The 27945-nt window shown below is 38.7% G+C and overlaps 1 protein-coding gene across 2 annotated transcripts in view; it reads left to right on the top strand.

Annotated features, from left to right (window-relative positions):
• MAPKAP1 (MAPK associated protein 1) overlaps window positions 1-27945 on the top strand; it is a 101397-nt gene that overhangs the window by 31986 nt on the left and 41466 nt on the right. For both annotated transcript variants that reach the window (XM_027470854.3, XM_027470853.3), the window contains exons 5-7: window positions 11824-11996; window positions 16684-16860; window positions 25922-26031. In XM_027470854.3, the coding sequence (XP_027326655.1) occupies window positions 11824-11996; window positions 16684-16860; window positions 25922-26031 (460 nt within the window). The remainder of the gene's footprint in view (window positions 1-11823; window positions 11997-16683; window positions 16861-25921; window positions 26032-27945) is intronic.

Raw genomic sequence — 27945 nt, 5'->3', positions numbered from 1 at the left:
GTTTTGTTTTTTTAAAAAAAGGAGGGAGGGAACCTTTTGGTGCCCGAATGACCGCATCTGCCTGCCCTGCTTCTGTTCTTCCCCACAGGAATCTTGTTTGGGTTTCTCATCCCTTCAATTCTTATATGAAGCATTATCACAAAGATTGTGCTTAAGGTTGTAATTGCCTGTTTCAAAATGCTTTCCTTGTCAAAAGTCCTTTTTACCTCTGCCGTTTGCAAACTGTCATACTCCCCTCTAAAGAATGGGTGAGCAGTGCAGATATTTTGAAGTTTATGAAATGCTTGAATAGAGTAGTGTAGTGTGCTATATTTAGTACGGATGCACATCAAACCCTACAGGCTTCCCTTAGTAAAGGAAAAAAGTCTCGTGCTTAATACACTGAAAGCAGTGTAGTAACATACTAAAAATACTGTGTAATCCTGGCAGTGCTACGTCTTCAAATCTGTCTATATATATGCGGCATGACATCCCTCCTGACATCCCTATTCAATTTGAACAGAGAGGCACCTACAAAAGAAAGTTTAAAATAGCTTTTATGTCTGAAGTTCGTGTTCTCCTTTGCCTGTAACAGCTTCAGGAAGCCTTTAACATGCTACAGGACCATCACCAAGGACTGCGATTTGGCTTGTGTTAAGCTCTTCTATGAGACTAATTCTCTCCAAGTATCGTTACCCACAAACATCACAGTCATTGGCTAGAAACTGTCTTCTGAGGAGAAAGGAAGTAATGGCAGTGGTTTGATCTGAAATATTTCAGCGTGTTTGTGAAACAGCACTGTCTCTGTTTGCCTTCCTCTTCTCCTAACGTGCCCGCAGCAGCTGCTTGCCTCATGGGTTCTTTCGCAGCCCGGTTTGGCAGATGCGTTTATCCTGCAGAAGAAGGGGACGTGCTGGCAGGGAAGCAGACTCCGTCTTTGCCGTGTGTTGTGTTTTTGTTTCTCAGCCGAGCTGCCCAAGCATGGGTGCTGCTGCAAGGGCTGGGGTGGCCGGGCTGAGCGCAGCTGCAGCGGTGCCGGGCGCTGTCCGGCTCCCCCTGCAGATGTGGTCATAAAGCAGCCCCGTGGCATTTGCAGCCCCGTGGCATTTGCAGCCCCGTGGCATTTGCAACTTGGAAAGATTTTTTTTGAGAATTTCTGGGTTTGGCTGTTTTGTTGTTTGTTGTTGTTGTTGGTTGTTTTTTAAATAAACTGGGTTTTGATGTTATGGTTGGTGTTGCCTTACCTGGTAATTTCTTTGACTAAGAAGTAACAAGCAGAAGGCACACTTTGGCTGTAAAGTACTGGGCTTAGCTTTTGTGTGAGAAATCAGAATTCTGCTTGACTCTTAATTGCAAAAATACTAGGAAGGTGAAGAGCATTGTGAGTGCAAGTGGGAGGCAGTTGTGACCATGCGTGGAGACCTGAGGTTGTGACAGGAACCCTTCTGAAGCATACAAACTGTTTCTCAGTATGAAATCTTAAAACATAAAATAAAGTAAAACAGCCATTGCAATAAAAGATATGGAAAATGTGTATGTAATGAATGGGCAGCTTGATGCATTAAGAAAAAAAGGAAGAATTTTCTAAGCAATAATCATTAAAGGCAACCCTATTTGGAATTAAAGAATTTTAAAGTAGTTTTTATAATGCAGTTGTTAATCTTTTGGTTGAATCATATTGCATTTTATCCTAACTGAATTTTTGCAATTTACTAATGCCATTATCTTTTCCTTAATTACAGATCAAACCAAATGAAAAACGTGTTCATAAGTTAAGGTTCTTAACAGCCAAAGAAATATGGATGTGTCTTATTAACGAGTGTTTTTAATGTCTGCAGTTCGCAGGAGGATTTGATGTACGCTAGTAGACGTTTATAAGAAATTTTTCTGAGGAAGATGAGTGTTTTTGAATTTCTCAGAGGATAGTCTTTAGCCTATATGTTTACTGACCTTTGTACTTGGGAAATAATTTTAAAACATTGAAATTAATTACAGGGTAAGAACTTTTATGGGTCTGTTCAAGCATCATAATGTCAGTAACAACAGAATTCTCATTTTGTAGTTAAGCATGTAATTTAAATGGAGTTGTAATTATTTTGTTTCTGTTATAAACTTAGATTTCTGTAGTCTGTTGCTTTAAAATCCATTTTCTGAAATTCAAAAATTCATCAAAATTAGCCATTTAAATTCAGATTTTTCATCTCCAAGTAAAGTCAATATTTTTATTTTTTCTTTTTCTTTGTGTAGTTCTTTAAAAACACTTTAGAAGTAATTAATGGGATGTGGAGTAGTAGAATTGCAGAATATGAAAGCCCCCGTTGATCTTTTAGTATAAGGGTGATTTAGCACCCCATTTGTACCATAGCTTTGGCCTGGTATTTATTAAATATTCCCAATTCGGAATTTATAAAAGCAATGTAATAATCTGTTCTGTGTAAGATTCCTTTTGCAGATATGAAATAGGAAAATAAAAATCTTACTAGCTTTTAAATACTGGTAAATCTTTTAAGAAAAAGCAAATTGATTTATTAACAAATTAAAAGTTTCTCAGCTGTCTGTGGAGATTTAATTTATTACGCTGTGGGCTGATACGGGTCTATGGTTGGGGGATGACATTGAAGAAACTGTATGCAAGAAAGTGCTATGAAGCCCTCTTATTGAAGGAATCATTAAGGTTGGAAAGGACCTCCAAGATCATCTGGTCCAGCCCCTACCACCAATGTCACCCGCTAAACCATGTCCCTGAGCACCACGTCCAACTTTTCTTTGAACTCCACCACCTCCCTGGGCAACCCGTTCCAGTGCCTGAGCTAAACTTGGACAAACTAGCCAACCCAAGCTTTTTTCACATGCAGTGTTTTAAGGGCAAAAACTTCCTGAGGTTTTCCTTTTTTTTTTGTAGCTTTTCTAGGCATACCACCCAAATGACCCGTAGCTATTGAGCTTGTGTAGGAGAGAGCCCTTTTTGAAGCTGGTACTTTCTGGTGGATGAACAAGTTGTATACCAGCACCTGCTTGGTTTTGGGGGTGGAGGTGGAAAGTAGCAGTTAGTCTTAATGTTGTCAGTCATGGACTTTCCCCCATACAATGGTTATCTCAAATGCTGATATAAGTACCTACCACGTACAGAATGCTTTCATTTCATTTTTAAATAATTAAGTAGTTTTTGGCTTAAAATGACCTCAGACAAGATCCCATCTTCGTGAGCAGCCCCACTGCTCTGTTGTCTACAGTATCTCCAAAGATTTAACCTGGGGGGAAAAAGCTGTTGGGAGAAAGTCAGAAAGCAATGCTGAACACATTTCCGTATAAAAACCCTCCTAGATAGGACGTTCCAGTTAATAATAATTTGGAGAAAAACCTGTAGTAAAACTTGAGCATATTAACTATTAAGAGTTTAATTTGAGCTCAGAGGGAAATGATCTATCTAGATAGGCACAGTAAAAATGATGAGATTTCAGGCAGATTTTACAGATGACTTTCTCTTTCTTTCTAAGAATAATCGAGTCATTTTAATGATAAGCCTTGCTTGGTTTCTTTGAATGGACTGTATGTAATTAGTTGCAGCTTCAACTTTGAAGTGTTTTGACAGAAACTGTATCACTTAGCTCATAAATTTTTTCTGGTATCTGCCTTAAATATTTGTTCATTTTCTGCAGCGTGCAACTTTGCTACTTCAGGTCACATTTCAGATACAGCTCTGTTTTCTTTGTTATCTCGATTGCTTCCTTCAGGATGAGGGAGAATAATTAAACAGAACATCTTTTCCAAGCAGCTGGAGTCAAATTCCAGCTGACTGCAGCACCTGTGAAGATTGTACCTCTGCCTCGGGCTGCGCGGGTGCAGTGCCAGCCCCGGCTACGCAGTGACGATGTGCTGAGAAGTGCACGGGCTCGGCGGCGTAACGCGACTGCCCTTCTGTGAGCTTCAGATGGCAATAATGCCGGTGAATGCAAAGTGTCTGGTTTAGACTAATTAGAGGGATGATTTGTGAAATGCTGGCTATTTATTTAATTAATCACCAGCACAAAGCTATAAAACCCATATTTTAAAAATCCCTGTTAGTTTGCCATGTGGTTAATAGATTGTGGCACATTAAAAAGTGACACGGTGATGTATTAAAAATGTTCCACCTAAGGTTGGCAAATGTCCTCAAGGAACTTAAGCTGTCTGCTTTATGCAACAGAAGCATAGGAGTAGAGCCCGATCTGTTTAAGGATTGAATATTTGTAAAAACATTTATCTTTTGAATAGCATCTGTTCATTAAAGTATCTTGTAGCATACTTTTTAACAAACAAATAATGTTTATGGTGTGGTTTTAATTATAAGTTTTGGTTGTGTTTTGTTATTGCAAAGAGTATCTCTTCCTCAGTATTAAATTTTTAAGTGCATTACTAAGTAAAATGTAAATAAATCTTCTAAAATAGGCCATTCCTTTCCTTCTGTGCACAGAAACTAAGGATAGTTTCTTGTAATGAATGCATTTTTGTTGCAGCTATAGCAATTGTATTTTGATAAATCTGAATACGTGTTTTCATTCTTCAGCAGAACTGTTGGAGCTGAATAGATAAGTGCATAACAGCCATGGCTAGCTCAGTGCCGTCTCAGCCAGTATGAAATTCAGTCCTCTGGAGAAAGGCAGCTCCCGGGCCTGTGTTTGACTTCACTGATGCTGTAGGGATTGTGCTGACCTGCAGCATAGCAGGTGCTTTCATTCCTGGCAAAATTCTGTTTGAATGTGGCAGGATTAAAGATGGACTGGATCCATTTGTCCTGAAAATGATACCTCTATGAAAGTAAATGAGGCCTGGGCTGCAAAGGGGATGCTGGGTTTTTCCCTCCATTTCGATTTTGTCGGAGAAGAATAACAAGAAATCATATCCATAGCACTTTAATTTTAATTTAAATTTTCTAATTTAAAGAGAGTTGTATAAATTAATACATGTTAACATGATTGAAATATGCTGTTACAAGAATTATATGCATTCTTCCTCGCTCAGGACTTGCATAGTTTTATTAATTGTGGGAACGGATGCCAGGAAGGAACAGGCAGTAATTTTGGATATTTGATTAAGTGGTTTTATATGTAAATCATAGTTTTGAGGTGCATATAAAAATTTGTTCACGTGGAAGCGTGGAAGGAAACTGTCCAGCTCTGGAGGTTATGTTTCTCAGCTGTGTGTTGTATAATTAACCGGTACATTAGGAGGAGGGCTGGAATAAAACATGAGTATGTTAATGCAGCCTGGAGCTGATGTTGTAGTGATCATTGCAATGCAGATAAAGCATTTCTCATAACTGCTGCTGCCTACTGGAGCCTTTGAAACATCTGGACCTTTAATTGAAAAATAGTGTGATGCTATACAAAGCAGACATGCTAAGTGAAGTCAACAATTTAGAATTAAAAAAAAAAGAAGTGTTATTTACCTTGTAGTTAAATATTCATACTTTGTTATGCTTTGTATAACAGGAAATTACTGGGTTAAATTTTTATGAATAGTGGCAGCATGAATAAGATAAATTAAGTATTTAACAACGTTAATGGAATTTTACATTGCGATCTGCTAAGTCTGCAACACAAGCTGGGATGATACAAAGGAGAATCCACTCGTCAGAAAAGAACAACTTGGAAGCGTCATATAAAAACTGTGATAACTGGCAGATAGTTGCATGGTCGCTTGTTCAGTCGATTGTCTCAGTGGCCTCACTAGCAGTATTTTTCCATAAATGACATAAGTATATTATAATATATATAATTATATATATACACTATATAGTATTGATATCATATAATTATATGATTACTATAGGAATGTAATGCTAGAAAAATAATGTAAAAGACTAAAAATCATGTAAAATACAAATACTGACTTAACCGCCTGATGAAATAAATGACATTCTTATTTTGCCATGGTAAGGTATAGTATGGTGTGTTGCAACATGAAAGGGATAGAGCTACTCTGTCTTTTCATACAGGCACTAAGACTTAGCATTATGTTTGTGAATATTGATATAATGTGTAACTGAACAGGTATTTTCTCCAGTTCTGCTATAATATTCTGCAAATATAACGAACAGACTCTGCTATAAATATTTAACCATCATATTACATTAGATGCTGTTTTGCTCACTGCACCAAAATCTACTAGTTGCAGCTACGTGTTTCATTCCCGTGTAGTGTGGGTCTTGTATATTGAGGCTGATAAACGCGTTCATCATCCTGTTTTGCTGCCAGTGTGTTCTCTCTGAACCATATGCCCGTAGTGTCATTATGTTCCACTACAGTATAAGGGTTTCTGCCACATGCTTATTGAAAGCTTTCAAGATATTTGATCATCTAAACTTAAAACACAAACCAAACCCACACTATTTTCAGATGATTCTTGTCAATTCAGCCCCTTAAAAGCAATTTCATTGGAGTATATATGACTGTTCTATTCCCATCTCTTGAATGAAGAAATACTTTTATTTTTTTTTAAATCAAGAGGTTAGGAAATATAGGTTTTCAATATTCATCTTAGAAAAATATAGTCCTTTGTATTGCCATAAACATCTGTGCTCTGATCTGTTAGAACTTCTATTTGTATTTGAAATATATTTACTCACATTAACTTAGATTTTTCCCCTTCATTTATTTTCTCTGCATTGTTTAAATACATATTTGAATAAGTTATGTTTAAGAGTTGATTACTGGGTTGTATAGTAAGCTAAATACCTTGTCACCTAAACCAAAAACATTTCACTTAGTTTAAAAGTGAAAAGAAATTTTATTTGTAAAAGGTAAGCATTTGTTTCCATTTTGTGTAATGTTCAGCACTGTTTGCTGGGAGGTGAGTCAATGACTTGAATTAATTATAATTACTGAAAAGACATATACTGATTGAGCAAATAAAGTAGTAAGCTCATTTGTGCCAAGGCCATCTAATTAAATGCTAACTTTGGATAAACTAGATGTGCATGAAAGATTAATTTTTGGAGGTTTTTATGACTCCCACTAAATAATGATTCAGTAAAATCTTTGCATTATATCATTAGAACATCTAATCTTAAAGTGATATAACACTTAGGCACAGAACTCTACTGTACAGAAAGATGCAGTAAATTATTATCGCTGAAAATTAATCACTTCTCTAGGAAATGTTTATGGACTTTGTTCTAATTTTCTCTTCTGGTGTGCAGCAAAACAGCACAGGAGTGGGAAGGATGCAGCATATATGTTTTTCCTCAATGGCTTGCATTAGGTTCCTATTATGCAGGTACTTGAGAAGAGCATTTAGGAGTATGTTGGCCTTGTAATGGAAAGAACTGTACCAAATTTCTTCTATCATCTGGGAGAATATTATTTGCTCTGCAATAACCCATTCAAGATATAAATCGTCTGTTATTGGGGAGAGGTGTAGATTTTCTCGTGGGCTTTGATTAAAAGTTTATTTTACATCTTATAAAGACTTCCTGTGTTGAAAGAATTGATTGTTTAAATATGTAACTTTTTTTATTTTCACGTATTCTGTTTATATTTAAAGCATATTTTATTACAGAATATTAAATAATGATACAGATATTTCTAAAACCACACGTGGCCAATGAAGATCATTCCATATGCAGTTTTCCTGTGCTAACTGTAGTGACCACTAGCTATATAATTAAACATTACAGCTTTACAAGTACATTCCTACAAAATCTGTTATAATGCACAACTTGATTTGCCTATCATATCCTTCACTCTTGTGTCTAGAAGCAGTAGCACACATGCATGCTGTTGGTGCTACTTATGTTTGAAAAGAGACCAACAAATACCATTGCTATACATCTCCAAAGATTGCTGTATTCTGGCTGTGTTTATTTTGGACAATATGAGAAAAGTGGATTCACAGCAGCTGTAGTCTTGGATGCCAATTTATTCTTTCAGAAGAAGTTTGTGTATTAATGCCAATAATTTTACTAAGCTTAGCTGCTGTTACTTTTGTGTTTAATTGTCAAAGTGCAAAAACATACATTAATCTGCTTAAATAAAATTATAAAAAATAGAAAACAGAAAATCTGTGAATTCAGCAGACTGTACATTTCAGCAATGTCAAATAGCATAAATAATTTCATGCAGTTCTTGAATAGCAGCAGCAAAGAATACATGTAATGTGCCAAAAAGCTACAGTGCGCTAGACAGTAAGAGTTCTGAAAACAGAGGTAAACAAATATAAAAATAAATGATTTATATGCATACAAAATTAGCAATAATTTGTGAAGTAGTATCCCTTTTTTATTTTGTCTCTTCAAGGCTGTGTATGCTGCACAGGGCCATGTCTTCTGTCCTAATTGCAGCACCATGTTTGTGATAACACGTTGCTTTGAGTGAGATGAAAATGCTGTAGAAATAGCAAATTTTTTTTTTTTATGATCAAACTGAATGAAAATAGTAGGTAGTCTTAAGAGAATCTATTAATGAAAATATTAAGAAAATTTTCTGTGATTTATTGAATGTTTAGTGTGCATTCAGTTACTCTTGACTTCCTTAAAGGATTGGTGGAATCTAACATTTCTAACAATAAAACCTTAATGGAATCAGATTTGTGATTTCCTAGAAAATTAACGAGATATTTTGTCAATTTTATTCCAGACTTCATTTGTCAGAATATACAGTGTCCAGTGACAAGCTAAAAGAATTCTTGACAAATTAACTATGCCACAGGTGACAGATCAGGAAAATGTTAATTTAACAGCCCCTTTATGCTTCCCAGATTTATTGGAGGCTATTAAGGAAACTCCAAATGGTAAGGCCCTTGGCCCTGAATAGATTTTCCATTGAATTTTATACAGGATCTATTAATAAAGTTTGTCGCTGCCTTTTTGAATATAGGTAATTGTACTTTATCTTCTGTGTCTCCTCAGCGTTTACAATTGGAATACTGTTTTTAGTTGGAAGAAAAAAGTAATTATGCTTCCAGTAGTGCCTGTAATCTGGGTCTGAATGATCCCTCCTAGAGAAGTGACTATAAGCACTATCTAAACCCCACAAGTTATTACTAGTTAAATCCATTGTGGGCAGATCTTTGACTCTTGGCCACTGAGACTAATAGTTTGATCCATTTTATTCAGTCCCACCACCTACAAACACTTACCTAATAAGCTTTTCACAGGTAGTAATTGAGCTCTGTGGGACTTTCTGCACAATTAATATTTTGCTGGATCAAGGTAGGTATGGATTCATTCAGTCCTGTAGACAGGTACCTGATGTTTTGGACTTCTAACGCTGTTTCAGAACAAATATCACCCATTTGTAATACAAGCATCAGTTTGTAATAGAGATTTTTTCTAAAGCTCTTTGGCTTAGCGTTTGATCAGTCCAAGCCTTGACCCATGTGTTTATAGGCCATACTAGTTTCTCTTACCTCTTGTGATACTGAATGTTCTCATTATTAATAGGAAGTCTAATAAGCTTCTAATTCTCAGGTTTCAGGCCCTGTAATGTCTTATGGCAATCAGTTTTAGTGCACTAGGACTGTTACTTGTGATCATGCCATTTTGGGTTTCAGTGTATAACCAGGCATATCTAGGATTCCCGTTAATTTCCTTAATAATTGCTGTTTGCTCATTCAAGTGCAAACATTGTTGAAACAACAGGTGTCCTGTTCTTGCCGCTATCTCCGGTCATTACTGCAGTGTAAGCAACGTGCATAGATTTATGCGTGCTAGGATATTCCCCTGGCTGGCATTTGCACCTGGACAAAGACAGACAGACTTGAGATTAGGGATTCATTACCTGTTACTATTTAACGTCCCTTAAAAATAGTCATGTAAGTAGGAAAGCAAGAGGAGAGAGAACAGGAAAACCAACAACCTGTTTATGTGAGTAGCTGTAGTTCTGTTGTTAGTGGTTTTGTTGGAGAGGTAAGGTGCTGGGTGCGGTGCTATCTCAGAGCATCAAAGGCACACGACAGCCAAGTGCTTGGGCTGGATGGATGCTGTAATATCTGCACCAAATCTGCCTAACTTGGAGGTAATTTTATCAATTTAAGAAAATGCCTTTAAGATGAAAAAGTTATGCAAAGTCCCTCCTACAAACACATTGATGTGTCATCTTGGTTTTACTAAGCTTCTCCAAAGGCTTCTTAAGGCTTATCCAAACGAGGTGGTGTAATGCAGCAATTCCGTGCTTTTCCCCAGACTATGGGACAAACCTAACACCTTCTAAATGAGTAAAAACGATTTCTTCTGTACCTTAACATGGGAAGAGGAGGTGTCTACACTACAACAATGCTTTATTAAAAAACATTTGTTATATTTGGATGGATTTTAATAATGCTTTTAGCTATGCTAGTATGAATAACTTTAATCTTTAAATTCCTATTATTTCTCTAATTTATAATCGCACTGAAGGATCAAATGGTTTTTAACAATATATCGAAATTAGCACATGGCATTTAACTCCCTGTTTTATAGTCTCATTGTAGAAATATAGTATTGAATCCTTTTATTCTGTTACTTAGAATTCCAAGTGATTAATTCTAATGATACTTTCTTTTCTCAAGGCCCATATATGTATACAGTTAGGCAGAGATAGATGGTCACATCGGGTGCTTTTGAAGAGGGGATCACAATATAAAATCTTTTGTCTGTTTAAAAGATTACAGGTTTAAAAATCTGTGGTAGATTTTTTCTTTTAATGCAAACTTTATAAAGCTTTATGTTGCTATGCATTTTGTATTTTATTTGTGTTAATCCTCACAGTTCCAAATAGATGGATTTTTTTAATACAGTAAGTTCCAATAAAGAGCAATATTAGTTAATCTTTCCTGGTCGTCTTCAGCTAGTTTGAAATATTTGCACGGCTCGGCTATACGTGTGACCGGCTCTCTTGGCAAACCAAGGCCAGGCCTAAGGTTTGTTTCTGACCCATGCCTTGACCTCCACTCGTGGTCAGCATTCGCTGCTGCCCCTGCCTGGGCTGCTCTGGGCTCTGCTGGACGAGCGCCCGGTGCTGCTGCCAGCCGCTGTGAGCGGGGCGCCCAGCGGGCAGCTCTTGCTTCTGGGCTGCTCGCACCTCTAAGGTTCAGGTTTAGGTCTGGCCAATTTGTGTGTGTAGACCACCGCCAGCTGTGGTAGTTTCCTCCTCCTCCTCCTCTCCGTCTGAACGCAGCAGCCTCCCCGCAGCCTGTCCTGCAGCTGGGTGTCTCCATGCGTTGCATCCCGGGGCGCGTCCCGCTGTGAAAGCCTTTGGCTCGGGTTTGTCTGTCAGCAGGTGGAAGGGAGCCAAAGGGAAAAGAGAGAGAATGAGTCCCAGTAAGCTGGAGGCAGACTCAAAGTGGTAAGGAGCAAGGAGCACTGCCAACTCTGGTGCTGTCCTGAGCTCAAGTAGCTGGTGGGGCCGTGCTGCGGGGCCACCTGTGCCCGGGCCCTGAGCAGAGCCCTGGCTGCAGAGCCAGAGCTCCAGCAGGGACAGAGGGAGGCAGAAGTGCAGAAACAAGGGTTATGCTAATATTAGAGACTGGTGGGGAGAAGCGTTTCCTGAAGTCTTAGGTACGCTGGTTACTTTTCTTTTTTTTTTTTTTTCTTTTTTCAATTTCATTTCTTCATTTAGATCCTGCAAGAACATGGAATCTTGCAGTGAAGTTCAGGCTTTTTATGGAAACCTGCAAAATCTTTGCCAAATCTTTCGTATTCCCCTTGCAGAAACGTTAAACAGCTGTAAATGAATTAGAATTTAAATTCAAACTCCTCTCAATTTTAAGGCCTAGCAGTGTGTTTTGATCTCGCTACTGAAAAGACCTCCATCCGCACCACGTTGTGTATTAGCTCTGTCATACCTTCTCTTTCATACATTCTAATGAAATGTATTTTCTTGACAGGGTCATGTTGGTACAACGGCAACCAAAAAAATTGATGTCTACCTCCCACTGCATGCAAGCCAAGACAAACTACAGCCCATGACAGTTGTGACGATAGCAAATGCCAAGGTGCATGACCTGATTGGACTAATATGCTGGCAATATACAAGTGAGGGACGGGAACCAAAACTGAAGTAATGTTCTTTCTTTACTACCTCTTGATCTCTAATTTTCTCCTCTGCAGCATTTTTGCATAATGAAATGGATTTTCATGTCAATATTTTAGTAGATAAATCGTAGAGAATCTACCTACACATTTATCTGTATTTCCTTTTGAGGAATACACAGGCATCTATATCCATTTCTCTTTCAATTAAACTTCTGGTTACTGTATAATGATAAGCATATGAGGCCATGGATCTGTAAAGAATCATAATTTCAAAACACTATGTAAAAATAATGTAAAACCTATCTCTTTTGGTGTCATGGAGACATTTTTTTATGTCCCATCTATTTTTTTTGTACTGTTCTTAATGGCTAAGATCACAAGAATGTCAAATAAAATGTAGAGCTCATCTGTAACTCCCTCCGTTTGTTTCTTCTGAGAGAAGGTACCCAGGTTCTGCCTCTTACTTCTCTGCCCTGTACCAGGTTCTTCCTCCAGATTCATGGAGAGAGAAATCACTGTACTGGGTGACGGTGTGTCTTGGAAGTGCCATTAATGTTCTACTGAAATTATAGTTTATATTTTAGCCATAATGCTTGTCTGCAAACAAGAATTCTGTCATAGAACTTCCGCATTATCCTGCTTGCTTTCTGTGGTATTTTGTTGACATAATCACTTTCATTCATTATAGTCATGTTAAAATATTTCTTGGTGCTTTTCTTTCCAGGTTATCATCCTGGAGATATCACCAAATTCTAAACCATTCTATGGTGATGACATTCTATGATGAGATAAGGGTCCTAAAAACAAAATAAATAGCAGTTTAACTTGAAATTATGAATGCAGCTGGGTTCTTTAATTCAAAAACAAAGTCATGCAGTATTTTGTAATTGCTATAAAACTTTTATCTCAGTCATGTTGTTTTTCAGTAAAAGAAGAGCAAAGTTCTTAGAAATTTTAGCTTCGGTTAATGGATGGAGTTTTCAGTATATTTGGTAGTCATTGCTTACCTCTTCACTGGGGAAAAAACGTGCCTCTAAAATATCTGAGACTAATGGTTTGGATTTTTCACGCTGGCGAGCAAGGATTGTTTGCTTTATCATGGTGGTTGACTGAAGGAGTACACAGAACAGGTACTTCAGGCCCACTCATCTGAGTAACTCTGCTTTTAAAACAGTTCTGTAACATGCAAAGAAATACTTCATTTTTTGCTGGATCATAGAGCTTGAAAAGAACTTAAAACAGTGTATTATAGAGTTATCGGTAACAGTTATTAGCAGGTGACGTTTTTGGTCCAAAGAAGTTTAACAGTTTTGAGGCTTTTATACAAGCCAGTCAGTTTTTCTCATTTTCATTGTTCCTGGAATGTTTGATGAATGTTTTTTTCTTTAGTATTGTATTTGACTCTTTCAGCATTTTTCAAGTGTTTGAGAACTCTGTAGTCCTCTCTCTTGTAGCACAGTTGTGATGGGGAAGGGAAGACTTTGAGAGGTTGCTTGAACTGCCCTTTTTTAGGATCCTGGGGTTTAGTGGAATTCTGATTAATGGACGTAGACAGAGGGTGGCACAGAAGAGCAACCTCTCTTGAAAACAGTTTCATGGATATTGTTGCCTTGGATAAAGGATTTGCCTTAGCAATTCTGAACGTACACATAAGATACTTCAGAGGGTAAGCACCTCAGGTTTTTTGTTTGTTTTTATGCTGGAGAAGGAGAAATATAAAATTATTTGCAGGTGGTGCCATTTCGTTTGCTGTTACTGATTTGTGTTCATTATATCATAAATTCAGGAGTGGCCTACGTATATTATTAGCTTATTTTTTAACGAGTAAGATACCACTAAAATAAATCTTTGGACACATGCATGTTTTTCAGGAGCACAGCACACCCCAGATGGAACAATGCCAATGAGTAGAAGCATTCCATGAAACATTGCTGCCCACAGCTAAAGTCAGCAGTGGGAGGAAATGAATTTCACTGTCTGACTTGAAGGATAAGATGTTACGATGTGTCAAAGAGTGATTATGACCAAGGAAGCTGTCTCATGTAATCAAATCTCAGGACAGAAATAGTAAAATAAAATAATTAATGGAGGCACTACTTGGTTCCCCAGAACAGGCTAACAGCAGCAATTGAGAAACCGGATACAAATGCTGAGAGGCAGGGGCAGTGCCTCAAGAATCCAAGAAGTTTGGTTTCTTGTGTAGTTCTTAGTTACTTGTCATGCCTCTGTTTGTTTGTTTGTTTTCGCATTGCTGACTGCCTGTTCTGTCCTTTAGCAAGGATTGATACAACTGTAGGCTAATTGTTCCCAAGTAACAAAATAGCTTGTGTAGGTTGCACATTTTAGTATTTGTTCCTGGTTTAGTACGAAAAGAAAAAATCAGGTTCACGGTGACATTCAATTGAAATACATACACATAACGCTTCAAATGTAATATACAGTGCATGCAAAACGGTAAATGTACCTTCTAGTAATAAAATTTGAGAATAATGAGGAGGCTAAAGATTTTGTAATCAGGAGAAACAACTGCCCTGCCTTTAGGAAAAGTATATCTTAATAATTCTTTTTCCTTTCTTTATGTTTTGTATCCATTTAGTCTACCTATTATAATTTATTTATTACTTATTATCTCTGTTTGGTGTCCTGATATGAGGAATTACTGACAGTGTTATCAACCCTGTTCCAGGCCCCTTCCATATGAGCTTTAGTCATAACCCACTGGACCATTCCCTTGCCAACCACTAAGGGATTTGCTGTAATGATTCTGCCTGCAAAAATCATAAAATATTTCTAGCAATAAATTGTACTGATATACAAAATTCAAATAAATGTCCTTGTTTTAGATTTAAGAATTGTTACATTTGTCAGCCATTGTACTTACCTTTCTTATTCTGTCTACTTTCCAAAATTTTGAACCTTGTAATTTGAAACCTAAAGTTCAAGACTTTCATCTTATCCCTGTGGAGGTTCAAAATGCAAAACAATGTTACACATTGGGCTTGTTTTTTACACCGTTTTTTTACAGACTTCAGGTTACGTTGCACTGGACACAGTGAGCATGCAGTGCTCTGTGTTCGCATTTGCAGAAATCCAAAGAGAGTTAGAGAAGGAGCTGGAAATCACATAACTTGGGCAGGATCAGCTGTCTGTTATCTACAACCTTTTTTGTTTAGCTTATTCCTAAAAAGTCTTGCAACAATGAAAACCACAGAACCTCCCATGAGTGTGCTTTCTCTGTTTCCTTCGGAACCTTTGTGATGCTGTAAATTCTGTTGCCAGTGCTGCTTTTCACCAGTTTCCCTAAAAGTTGCTTAGGTGCTCTTAAGTTAAAAATTAATTCTACAGCAGTGTTTGAGTTCCTCGTAGCAGTACAGAGCCTCAGGACAGTTTCTTTAACAGTATGGCAAAGTTTTCAAAATGGACAGTGACAAACATTTCTGCATTACCTTTTTGTTAAGAAAGTTCCAGCTTACATTAGTAGTAACACATCATTATGACCTGTGTTAGATAGTAAATATCTTAGATGTGACAAGATGCGTATAGATCACCTGGACTAAGTACACTCAACAAAGCACAGTTGCAACCAAAGGTTTGTGAATTAATTGAGAAAATTGCAAATCAGGTAGTCAGCGAAATAATTCATTGTCACATCCAATCAATAAACTTTGTAAATCAACTCATTTAATTCAAAAAATGATCTATATAGATCAAGCAACCAATTAAACAATTAGCATACACTTTGCAATTAATTAATTTAAGCATCAATCAAGCAATTAAAACTCCAAATTTAAACTGCAGAGTTTAGAAATATACTGCCCTGTGAACATTCAAGTTATATATGCTGGCAGATCTACAATAAGAAGGAATGCTTATTTTCAGCTCAGCAATTTAAATATTAATATTCCAGATAGTATTATCATGTTTTCCTAATATTAAAACTATGTTTTGTATATATAATTTCCTATAGAATTTATTATGTGGGAATGAGAGGCTGAGATTTTCTTCTATTTTTTCTTCACGCTGTGTTTGTTTAAGACTTTCGGTGTTAATTGGTTCTTGCTTGTTAGTACTAAGGTTTAACTGCTTGTAGTTATTGGAATTTTTAGATACTTAGAAAATACAGCCTTTCTACTAATTGTTGTTACTGTGTCAGACAGATTTTTACTTTTCCTGTAGTTTACTCCTTAGTTTTTATTTATTACACTGTTTACATGCCTGAAAGTGTTCTCTGCTTTTCAAGTGTATAGTCAGTTGTTTTTTTGTATATATATTTTTTTCACAGTTGCTTGATCTATGAGTAAAATAGATAGATACTGCTAATGTGTCTTTAATTCTAAAATTTAACAGTCATATAAATAAATACATTTTCACAAACGGTGAGGTAGTACTTCCAGCTTTATGAAGACTTGAAGCTTTTTGTGAACCTGGTGTAGTTCAATCACTGTTGGTCTTTCGCTTCCAGTCCTTTTAATGAAGAAGTAAGACTTGCTGCCTTAATCCGAGGTTTTGTTTTTTTCTATTTCTACATGGTTATGGTAGCAAGATATGGTGAGACATACTAATTTACATGCCTTTGGTGGCTTTTAAGTATATTACTCCTGTATTGTGTGCTTATTTGTTTTCTACAGCATTTAGAAACTGATATCGATCTGCTGAACTGAATTGGTTGCCTAGCTTCCCTCCCAAACGGACCCGTTTTTTGTTTGTTTCAGCGATAACGTCAATGCCTACTGTCTCCACATTGCTGAGGACGATGGTGAGGTTGACACAGATTTTCCACCCTTGGATTCCAATGAGCCCATTCACAAGTTTGGCTTCAGCACTCTGGCACTGGTTGAAAAGTACTCCTCTCCCGGCCTGGCAGCAAAACAGTCGCTCTTTGTTCGAATGTGAGTATGGGTGCGAACTGTCCCAATCACTGTGAAGCATCTCTGTGTCCATGCCACCTCTGCATCTTTTATCTTCCTTACTTTTCTTCATTTGACTGTAGCAAAATTCAGGGGGCACCGTGCATTTGTGTTTTTTGCAGACGACGCTACGGTCTGGAAGGTAGGCAGTAGGAAGTGAATAGGACTGGCAGCGACTCGGATGGGTCTGTGTGTCTGAGTTGGGAGTCTGAAAGTGCAGAGAAGAAAATAAACCATTCTGCACATGATGAGTGTGGAAAACATTGAACTGCTGCACTCCTGCTAATACATACTTGGAGTTTACACGAAGTGTGAGCTCATAATCATCATTTTGCTCCAGCTATGCTGCTTATTTCCTAAAACTATGTTCTGAATAATAAATGAAGTATGCATATAATAGCTTGACAGTGTTAAAGTCATTCATGTTGACCTATACATTCATATTAATACCTTTTCAGCAGGTATTAAGAACAGATCTGGCTGGTGATTTTTTAATTGCTATTTATTTATTTATTTATTTAGTAACTATTTCAGGAAAATGTGTTAAATTTTAGCAGAAGAAAAGTACACTTACGTTGTTTCGGTATTCCAAGTATGAGAGACTTCAAAATCTTCTTTCTAAATCTGATAGCCAAAACAGTAACTTTGTGTTTTAAGACTAACTGGGAACAGATCTGATTAGTGGGCTATGAATAGTAAGTAATTCTATACGCAATTAGCTATAGAACGCAGTAATACCAGTGCTGACAGAGGAGAGAAATGGTTAGTCAGGAGGCATGCCGGTTAGAATAGAACTGGACGTGCCGTTATGAAGTTCAGAAAGAACCAAAGCGGATGACCCCATCCACCACTTAGTCTGGAAGCTGTTTGGTTTGTTGCTCAAGAATTTGCTGTATTATTCTCAGTGAATTAGTCTTTGAGTGATACATGCTGTGCTTGATCACTTATTTTTCTTCTTTCATAACTTCTGAGTGAAAAAAGATAAAACTATCAGCTGGCCTTAGTAATTTTTCCAAAATACTAGTAACATAAGCCACAACTTACGGGAGAAACCACAACACAGGGGAGAAGTATGCATAGTTTGGATCTCTCAAAGTGAAAATGCTAATAGAGTTTTCGTGGTTATTGAAGCTTTTTTTTTAATTTACAAGAGTTACTTGTATTTCAGAACCATACGGATGCTTCCAGTTTTAATACTCAGACATTATAAAATACTTCTGACCTATCTAGTTATTTTTACAGTCTTTACTGTGGAATGTGTTTCTTAGAGACATTCAAAAGCACTCTACTGAAAGATCTTTTCAGAAATCCCGTGGTGTATTTCCCAAAGGCCCATTCACTTCGTTCCACTGCGTTAGGTCACCGGAAAATAAAATATTCTGTCAACAATATTTACAAATAATTTATTCAAGGCAAATATATTCAGTTCTGCTGAACTGGATGCAGCCATGTACAAGCTGTACAAGGAGGGGATGAAGCAGCCTTGCCGGTCAGATTACAGGGCCCCTTTGCCATTTGTACAGGTTACAGGCACGCAGCTGAGACAGGCAACTGACTCTTTCGCCTGTGGGATTGCAGATAATTCAGTTTCTTCCACCTGACTGGAGAATGCTGGATGCTTTTTCTGAAAGACGGAATCTCTTTCACCTATGTGCATTGTGCTAAAGTCAATGCTACTGCCATGAATTTGATTTTTAATTGACTTTTTTCCTGATAAATCATCCTTTAATAATATTTTGTTGTTTTCTTTGTTTTGTTTTCCAAAGTACTGAAGTGAAATAAAGAGTTACTTGCAGATTACCAGGTGCTTATTAGGTGGTTCTAGAGACAGGTATGGGACTGAGCTCCAGCAGCTGCACGAATGGCAGCAAGCCATAGGCAAAATAACACTGGCTGTAGCAGAGTGGTGTGAAATTCTCAAAGGTTCAAAGTCTTATAAAGAGCTTATCAGGAGAGGAGGCGTAACTTTTCTGCAATGTGAGGGCAGCGTTATTGCTAATTATAGTAGACCGATATACATCATTAAGATGTAACTCCAGGATTTGATAGTATCTTCTTAGAAAAATTAAATCTGATGTGGCCTTTAAAAACCTCAGCAGTTGGATCCGTATTGCTTTGAAATACGGTATTATTATGGTATATAATGTGGGAATACTAAAGCACAGGAAGAGAAAATTTAACATTAAGGCGTCTCATTTTGTAGACTATTCGCCAGAGTTTTAGAAAACATGTTTTTTCCCCCCTCATTCTGTTTTTATTTCACTCACTTTCCTAGCTGATAGAAGGGCAGGACATTCAGTTTGCATAAGTCAGTACTTCTAATTCTGATTTGATTTCCTTCTTGGCTGTGGTCCTTCTCTGGAAAGTAGAAAACATTTTTGTGTGATTGTACTGACAGAGGTAACCAGATAAGTTAAGACGAAAGCCTCTCATTGCTAGTTTTAATGTTTAAAATATCTGTTAAACCAATGTGTTCTGTATTAAACAGTAGTCAACTAACGTCAGTATTTGCAGAAATACAGTGTGAACACACGTATTAACATGAAAAATTCATGAAATTTTGTGGTAGCCTGCGGTTTAAATTGGAGAACTCTTTGCATCACTTACCACCAGATTTGTAAATGGTCTTCGCACTTTGTAAAGCAAGAAGGAGCGGAAAGCCCTTCAGAAAGGAATTCCTGTGTGGGGAGAGCCAAAGCCTAGGGAAGCAGTCTGCCCTGGACCTGCACAAGTTGCTCCCCAGCAAAGTGAAGGAGCACAAATCGAGGTGGTTGGAAGCAGTGATTAAATTTGTTAAATTTCCCTTAAAGTAATAATATTGTAAAGAAAATTGTCTAGTGCAGCACTTAAAATTATTAATTTATAAGAAGCTGAAATGTAAAACCCTTGCTCTCCTGTTGTATAACTTACCAGCAGTATCTTTGGTAAGTAACAGGAATTTTCTTTGCTTGATTAACCTTGTCGTGCAGGTGTGGTTCCTGTAAAACGCAAAGGAACTTGTTTGGCTTCTGGTGTGTTTTTTTCTGTGTCCGTGTGGTAATTCAGATTTGCTTGTACTTCCTATGCAGATAGCTAATCAGAAATAGTTAGATTTAGATTAGAATTTTTAGCATGTCCCCCTATGAAAACTATTTGATCAAAATATTGTTAATACTGTGAGTTTAAAAGTACAGACTCTCTTATTTTTATAGGGATTTGTTTTAAATTCTACATCTTCCTTCTCTGTTATCCTGGTAGCGCATGTAATCGTGTTTTTGTATTTTGGATTTTTTTCCCTCATTCTAAAGCATTTCCGCTGCTGTGTCAGGTTTATGACCTGTAATGTTTATTAATATTGAATCGCTGCTGCAAAAACTTGATGCCTCTGAGAAGCTTCATGACGAAGCATGGTGTTACTACAGATCTCACCTATCCTGCATGTTGGATACATGCTCAGATGTTGTGCAGTCGCAGAGCAGGCAGCTACGGAACCTCACCAGGGACCCCGTTTCAGCAGGACATATTTGAGCAGAAACAGGTTGCAGAACTTCATACACTTAAACTGCTGCCAAGGCAAACTCTTAGCCACTTGAGTTAGTTATAAATACCCAGTGGCAGTGGCTGGAAGTAGCCCACAGTGTGTTTTATATTCTGAGCTGAATGTGAATGTCTTTGTGGTTACACAGAGTAGTAAATAATTGAGTTTGATTAGGGAGAGGGACCTCATTATCCCCCCACCTGTGCCCAGCTGGTAGGGGAGGGTCGAAATGAAGCCATTAGCTGTCTCTCTTACTGGCATCTCAAAGAGCTCAAATACATCTGTGTCTTATTTTCTTTTCTGGCACAATCAGTCGAGCAAGCTAAGCAGGCATGACCGAATTTGGCAAGTTCCAAGGACTCTGGCAAAGTTACACAAGGAGAAGACGGAGGGCAGCCATCCTGGCTTCTAACTGCCCATTAGTCTAGCGAGTTATGTTTTTGGAAAATGTCTGTTGTGGGAAGGAGTGCTTTGTCCAATGTCAAACACGGCGTTCTCAAACAGTCCTCTTTGATGTCGAGTATGATTTGTCGGAAGGAGTCAAACAAAGCGCTGCATTCATGGAAATGCAGACTCCTTGAGATGATGAAGTAATACCTGAAAGAATTTGAATGAAGGTAGCTTAAAATAAATCCATACTATCGTTCAGGGGTTTTTCCTTGGAAATTTTATTATCACAATTTGACATACAATATCTAATGGTGTTTCTAGGAGTTGTAACTCAGCTGCCAGTTGGCACATAGATGAAATTTGGCATACAGTTCCTCTGCTCTGTAGCACCTCTTTCTGTTTTAATATTATGTTTAAATTGCTTTGACTATTATATATATATATATTTCAAAGCGACACCTCTGTTATACCTGATAGATTAAGGTTTGAAGCATTTTAAAAATACCAGGCTTTCATAGTACATTTAATTCAATTCAAAGATTTGAAATGTGTATTTTACTTAGGTTACAGAAACACTCCGCAGAAAGCCTCTCACCAGTTTTCACATGGGTGTAGGTAATTGGCAAAATATATTTTAGAATACTCATAAAATGCAAACTTAAGAAAGTTAATGTAGGTTCGAAGTGAAGAAGGAGGGCTCCCAGGACAGCAAACAGGGAGGGGTAGGATCCCCAAGGAAGGAGTCAGAGCAGGAAGCTGATGTGTTAAGTGTCCAGTCTTCGCCTACAGTAGTGTCAAAATGCAGACAATTAAACCCAAAACCACACAGTATTATCTAAAGCTAACATTAGATCCACCAAATAAAGGTCATTTAGGCTCAGAACCAAAAGTACGGCTGGCAGCCATTCTGGTTCATATCACTGTGCACTTTATCCTAAAAATTGCCCAGATTAGGTTAAGCACATTGTGTCAATGGGGACTTTTACTCTTAACTTCGACTCTGTGCTGCTCAAGTGGAAATCATTATTAGTCATTCCTTGACACTTTCGGCCATGCCAGTCATTCTCTGCTGTGAGCTTTAAATGCTATAAATTTTGCATCAGAAAAAAAAAAAAAAAAAAAGATTGGAAAGACGGCTTTTAGAGAAGTTGTTCCTCATTCAGAACAGAAGCCTTTCATCTTCTGAGAGGAATTTCTTTATTTTTTTCACACAAGTCAGGCCCATGGAGAGGCCACTGCCAGTTTCTGCGCCTCCTCCCCCTGGCAGCACCCGGCACCAGCCCGCTGCAGCTCTCGCCTCTTCTCTTGTTTTCTTTTTCTTCTTCTGAACCTTGCCACCCTGGCTCCAGCACTCAGGCTGTAAAAGAAGATGGAAAGCCAAGTTACCGCAGAATGATCACTATCATTAACATTCACGGGTGGTTCACTTATCATTCCTGACTGCACAGACATGGCAGCCGTTATGAAACGTCCACAGGTGTAGCACGATGATACATATTACATTGTGCCACAATGGATTTATGTATTCTGTAACAAAAGAAAAGTGTAATGAAAAAATACAGAAGGTAATCCTTTATTCCTCCACAGCACAATTTATCAGTAATGCCTGTGGATGATAAGTGCCAGGGATTTCCTTTGCTTGATTTAACCTTGTCACCCAGGTATGTTTTTGCAAAATGACAGAAAATATAAGCTAAGGAATTTCTTTGGCTTCTAATTTGTAAGCAGCAGTTTTAATTGGTAGAATGATATCTGCTTATCTGCCCTGTTTCCTAGTGTGGTGACTTAGAGTAAAGGTACGGCATCTTAGCAGAGTAAGCTAACACGTACGTAATTTATAATCAGGAGATGCTGGAGTTAGGCTGGGTGAGGACAGTTCATGGGCACCGTCAGTACAGAGCGTGGCGAGAAGCTGGCCGGGCTGGGTGGGTGCTCATCTCCTCCAGAGGAGCCTCCCTGTGCTGTCTGCTCGTAAGGACGCCTTGCTGCCGGCGGGTGATGCTCCAGGTGCCGCAGAGCAGGGGTGTCTCCGGGGCTCCCCACCTGCCCCGGATGGTGGCACAGACCCGCAGCGCGGCCTCAGAGCTCGCTGAGCACCGCAGGGCGTTAGCGAGGTGGCACGGGTAGGGGAAAGCAACGCTGCCTGCTCATTGAACTGCAGCGAAGGAAGGGAGGAATCGTGCATCTGAACTCTGACCGGCATTTCAAGCGCTTCTGGCTGCTTTCCAGAGCAAATATCCAAAAGTTTACAAATGTGGGGTGCGCTTTACATTTCGTTGCTCTTGCCAAAGTTTCACTTACTGGATAGCACACTAAATATAGTAAAACACAGAGGTTTTTCTTATTTTGCTTTGATCAGTAAAATAAACTTTTAAAGATTGTTCTGGGATGAGATCCAGCTTCTGAGGCAAAGAATGGCTGGGGCTCAGGCATGATTTAGTAATAGAGTGTCAGGAAAATCAGGCTGACAGTTCTCAGGCCAGCTGCTCAATAGAAAGAATCGACCGAGTCAGGATGGGCTGAAACATGAGCAGGACCAACAACAGCATGTGCTCTTTAACAGCTCAAGTGTCAGGAACTGAAAGACGATTTTCCATTTTCAGGAGGTTCCAGATACGTCTTGGTTTTAGCAAACCCGAATTAGGTCAGCGCTGCTCCACGGCCGCGGTTCGCCTTGCGCACAGCAGGAAGCGGGGCTGGTCCGCAGCGCCCAGCGCTGTCTGGGAGAAAACACATGGCAGGAACATCTCATGCTGAAAAAAATACAAATTAGATCTCTAGTTGTTTTGGCCTTAGAATATTTTGAAAGGCGTTCTTTGCCTTTACTTTTTTTTTTTTACTTTTTTTTTTTTCCTGCAGTATTTTGATTTATTGTCCTGTATTTTGGTTGCAGTTCTCTGGAAACCTCCTTTTGGTACTGCAGCGTGTTGTAGACATTACCTGAAGGCGCCAGATGCCTTTGAATCTGTGCTCTGTTGGTTGGCTCCAGTTTTTCCTCAAACATCATGTCATTTACATACAAGGGAAAAGGTAGTTTGTTTATTTAAGTATAGTATAATTCTATGAAAGATTTTCATTTTAAACAATCCATTAAATTTAGCTCAGCGGGTCGATTCAGATCAGAGCTCTGATGAGTTTGGGTGGCCAGGTGGATGCCCAGGAAGCTGGCGAGGTGATCAGAAGGCATCGGACGTGCCACACACTCATGCACATTGCAGTTCTCTGTAGCAGCTGAAGGAAATATCTGCTTGTCGGTTAGGAGAGTGTAGAAAGGTCTCTGCTTGCTGTATGGTGGTATTCAAAACCCCTACGTCTTTGGGCTGTAGGGCTGTTGTCTCTATTGCAGAAATCCATGGTACTCTCATGTGGCAGCGTGCTCAGTTCTGACCAGTCCATACAAAAAGCATATGACAGAAGTAGAGGGGAAAAAGTAGGTACGTGAGAAGGTCAGGAATGTTTGTTTGAGTATGAATAACATAGAGTAATAAATTTTAAATGGTCCAGAGAACATAAACTTGGGGCTTCTAGGCAGTTTCATTTTGCCAGGAACAAAGAGAATTGAGAACGAACCTTAAATGAGACCGGCTTGGGACAGAGGAGGAGGAGGCCGCTGAGCTGTGCTGCCCCACAGAGCTCCCAGCTGTGTCGGGCCGGGCACAGCCAGGGGAGGCTGAGACGAGCCCCGTCCCATGTGGCTCCGCGGGGCGATCGGGCGCTGGCACTGCATGAACGAGGCCGGCACACGCGGAGGGGTCGAGCTCGTGCTCTGGGAAGAGGCCTCCTCGTGCAGAGGCTCCTCCGTAGCTGCTCTGTTGTGGATTTCTTGGCCATCCAGAGCTGAAGCAGCCAGCTCTGTACTGTGAGCGACAAGGCGACAGTGCTTGTGGCTCTGGTGTTTGTAAGAAGAGTACAAACAAGTGACCTGGTGGCTAGGTGTGCACAGGGCCGAGGTTCGCTGGCCGCGGTGCGTGCCCTGCAGCCAGCGGCCGGGACGAGGTGTTAATGGAAGCTGCTGCCTGTCCATCCTCACACACTGCACTGGGGATGCCACATCTGAAGTGGTCTGAGCTTAAACTCGTGTTCCTAGCATTTGTGGCTCACAGTGACATTTAATGTGGTCTTGATTTTAATGATGCAATTGTGTTGCTTGGATTGGTTTTGACTGCCAGTTGCTTTTAAAATATTCCAGCTGTGATATTCATACAGAGCTCCACTCTCTGATTAAAATTCTCAGTTGCCAGATAAAAAGCTCCTCCTCCTGTCTAAATAGCTTTGCAAAACAGTTTTTTTTTTCATGCAGTGCAAATCTTTCCCTGTGGGTGCCTTGCAGCTCTCAAATTTCTGTGCTAACTGTCTGCAGTGACATCTACTGACATGAGCAGAGATTGACTGCGAGGTCTAAGGGGCAAAATTTACTGATATATTAATCCAGCAGCTCTTCTATTATATTGTCATCTTCTCTGCTTCACCAGTGATGCCACGTTCAGTATTTGGCAGTTGGTATCTTCCGTAACTACCTGCATGCTGTTTCCCACGTTTCCTCCAAGCGCCCAATTCTCCTGTGCCCACAGCCAGGACAAGTGCCCTGCTGGCCTAAACCTTTCCAGGAGGTTTTGTGCCACAATGGTTGCAAAAACATGTCCAAAAAGATTACATTTAAAACGATGCTATAATTTAATATTGCTGAAAAGTTGCTGTTACTTCTTTGAGTGTCTTCCTTCCACTTCTCCTTAATGATTTGCTACATCTGCCATTGGGACACGTATGAAAATGACATTGCAAACTGTTCCTCTTGTAAGCACTGTAAAACATCTATCAGATACTTAATAATGAGTACTTGAGGAGCATTGTACGTACACTTGCTCATTTTTCTTTTTTAATGATGAATGCAAATTGATCAAAAATAAAGATAAATTAGGAAAGTCCTTGCACAGCTTGAATCTCAATACATTTTCTCCTTTTTTGTCTTTGCCTTTCTGAAGGAGTTTGCCAAGTTCCTCCTTTTAACTACCCTTAGAGCACAACTTTGTTCAGTGCTGTGCCTGAAAAGTATTTTGCTTGAAACAAACAAAAAAGTTGTGGTGAGCTGCCCGATGATGATTATTTTGTAAAAATGCATGTGCATCTGTCTTGCAGAAATGCTGCTCATGGATTCTCACTTATTCAGGTGGACAGTATGAAGGTCACCATGAAGGATATCTTGCAAAAGGCCTTAAAGAGAAGGAAGGGATCACAGAGAGGCTCAGGTGGGTTATTTATTGTATTTTTTAGAGGAGAGGGTGTTTTTCCATGAGGATATTTTATATCACTTTTTAGCTGTTATGAAAGATGCACGCTTTTTTCAGTGGGTGTTGTGATGCAGTCTGCATCTGCACTCTGAAGCAGTTCTGTGCACAGGTTTGTATTCTAGATACTGGCAAAAGTCAGACCGTAGAGAAACTGTGTCATGTTTGCTGCAGAGCAGTGTATCCATTACTGCAAATATTTCTTTATGATAACAAAGCCATTTGCATTCAAGTCCAGCCAGCAGTAGCATGAGATGACGGGTGGAAGTACAGTAGGGCCAGTCCTTGATAGAATTAGACTTTTAAGTTATGTAAGAAAATGATGCCTAATATGGCTTTAAATAATTTAAAGGATTAGTTGTTACTTTTCGAGAAAAAGACAAATTTACTTTCCGTGGTGTTGTCAAGGTAGTACTGTAATAGTTAAGTCATATTAACATTTTAAAAAAGAAAATTTGCGGTACTTGCATTTATATTTTACAGCAAAACCATTCCAGGGTATAAATGCACATTCACATATATATTAGTACATACATTTCAGAAGTATAAGGCTGAGAGATCTTTCCAGCAACAAGAAATAATTACTGTGAGAAATTGCACTGAGCCTTGTCACACAACAAAGGAACTTTAATATAAACCTATCTATATACGAGGTAAAGATAAGGATCTCGTCTTTGTAAATGAATGAAGCCTCCTTATATACCCTTAGTTTTAACTATGTGAAAAGAAAATAAACCCTTTTCTGTTTAGAAGTAGTAGTTCAGTGCAGTTTTTAAACGAGTGTATAATCTGTCATGGATTTAATTAGCTATCTTCAGATGAAAGCTGAAGTTTTAATAAAAGTTAGAAGAGATAACGCAGTGAAGGACACGGATGAGCTGTCTCAAGGCCATATTCCAAGGGAACGATAAGAGCTGTAAAAAATGGCAGAGGAGAGCAATTGAATGAAGCAATGAAAATCTGATTCTCGTAAAAAAAAAAAAAAAAAAAAAAAAAAGTGCACACGAGATGCTGGTAGGGGTGTTGTAGATGAGACCCGCTCGCGTCTGCGAGCAATTTGGCGGCTGGCCAGAAGTCATTGTTCACCCTCGGCTGTGGCGGCTCAGTCCAGATGTGCCAACTGCACGTTTCGGCTTTTGCCAGCTGACTGCGCCGTTTGATAACCAGCTCTCTGGATGCCCATCACTGGCCGCAGAGATAGAATTAAATGATGATGATCTTCCCACAAGTTGGGAGAGGAAACAATGCATATAAATCTTGATTTCATCTCAGCGTGAGAAGTCTTTATCCATCATCACTCATAATGAACAAGTCGTTAGCTGCGATGAATGGTGTTCTGTTTTTTTCAAACACCTCTTTTGTTCACTTTTTGGGTGACTTTTATTTATTTCCTGGGGTCAGATTTCTCTTCCCAGAAGGGGGATGTCTAGAGGATTCACTTAGCTCAGTCTTTAAACTGCTTTCCTCCTTCATGTAACAGATGTTATTCCTTGTCCATTTGAAATTTGCTTTTGCTTTTATTTTGTTACTTTTGTTCAGTAGTTTAGAAAACGAATGGAACTGACATTTATTTCTTCAGCTAATATATTAATTTCTGTTTTCTTGGAACTTATGCTCAGAAGCCTGTGTAGTAACAGGATATAGAAGCATACATATTTCTTCTTTCTTTTTTCATCTCTCTTTTTTTTTTTTTTTTTTGATTATGTAGGAAATCATTTAAATTTTCTTATAAATTATACATGTGACTTCTCACCTCTTTGATATATGACCAGCATCCTTGCTGGATATAAGTCTCAGTAAAAGTAACAACTGAAAACCTTTTGATCACTGTGTGTATGTTTACTTTTGAACATGTAATCTGATTTGTTGCAATAA

This window comes from Anas platyrhynchos, chromosome 18, assembly GCF_047663525.1.
Source record: "Anas platyrhynchos isolate ZD024472 breed Pekin duck chromosome 18, IASCAAS_PekinDuck_T2T, whole genome shotgun sequence".
Taxonomy (NCBI): domain Eukaryota; kingdom Metazoa; phylum Chordata; class Aves; order Anseriformes; family Anatidae; genus Anas; species Anas platyrhynchos.
The sequence above is the reverse complement of the archived record's forward strand: the minus strand, read 5'-3'. Positions and strand labels throughout refer to the sequence as shown.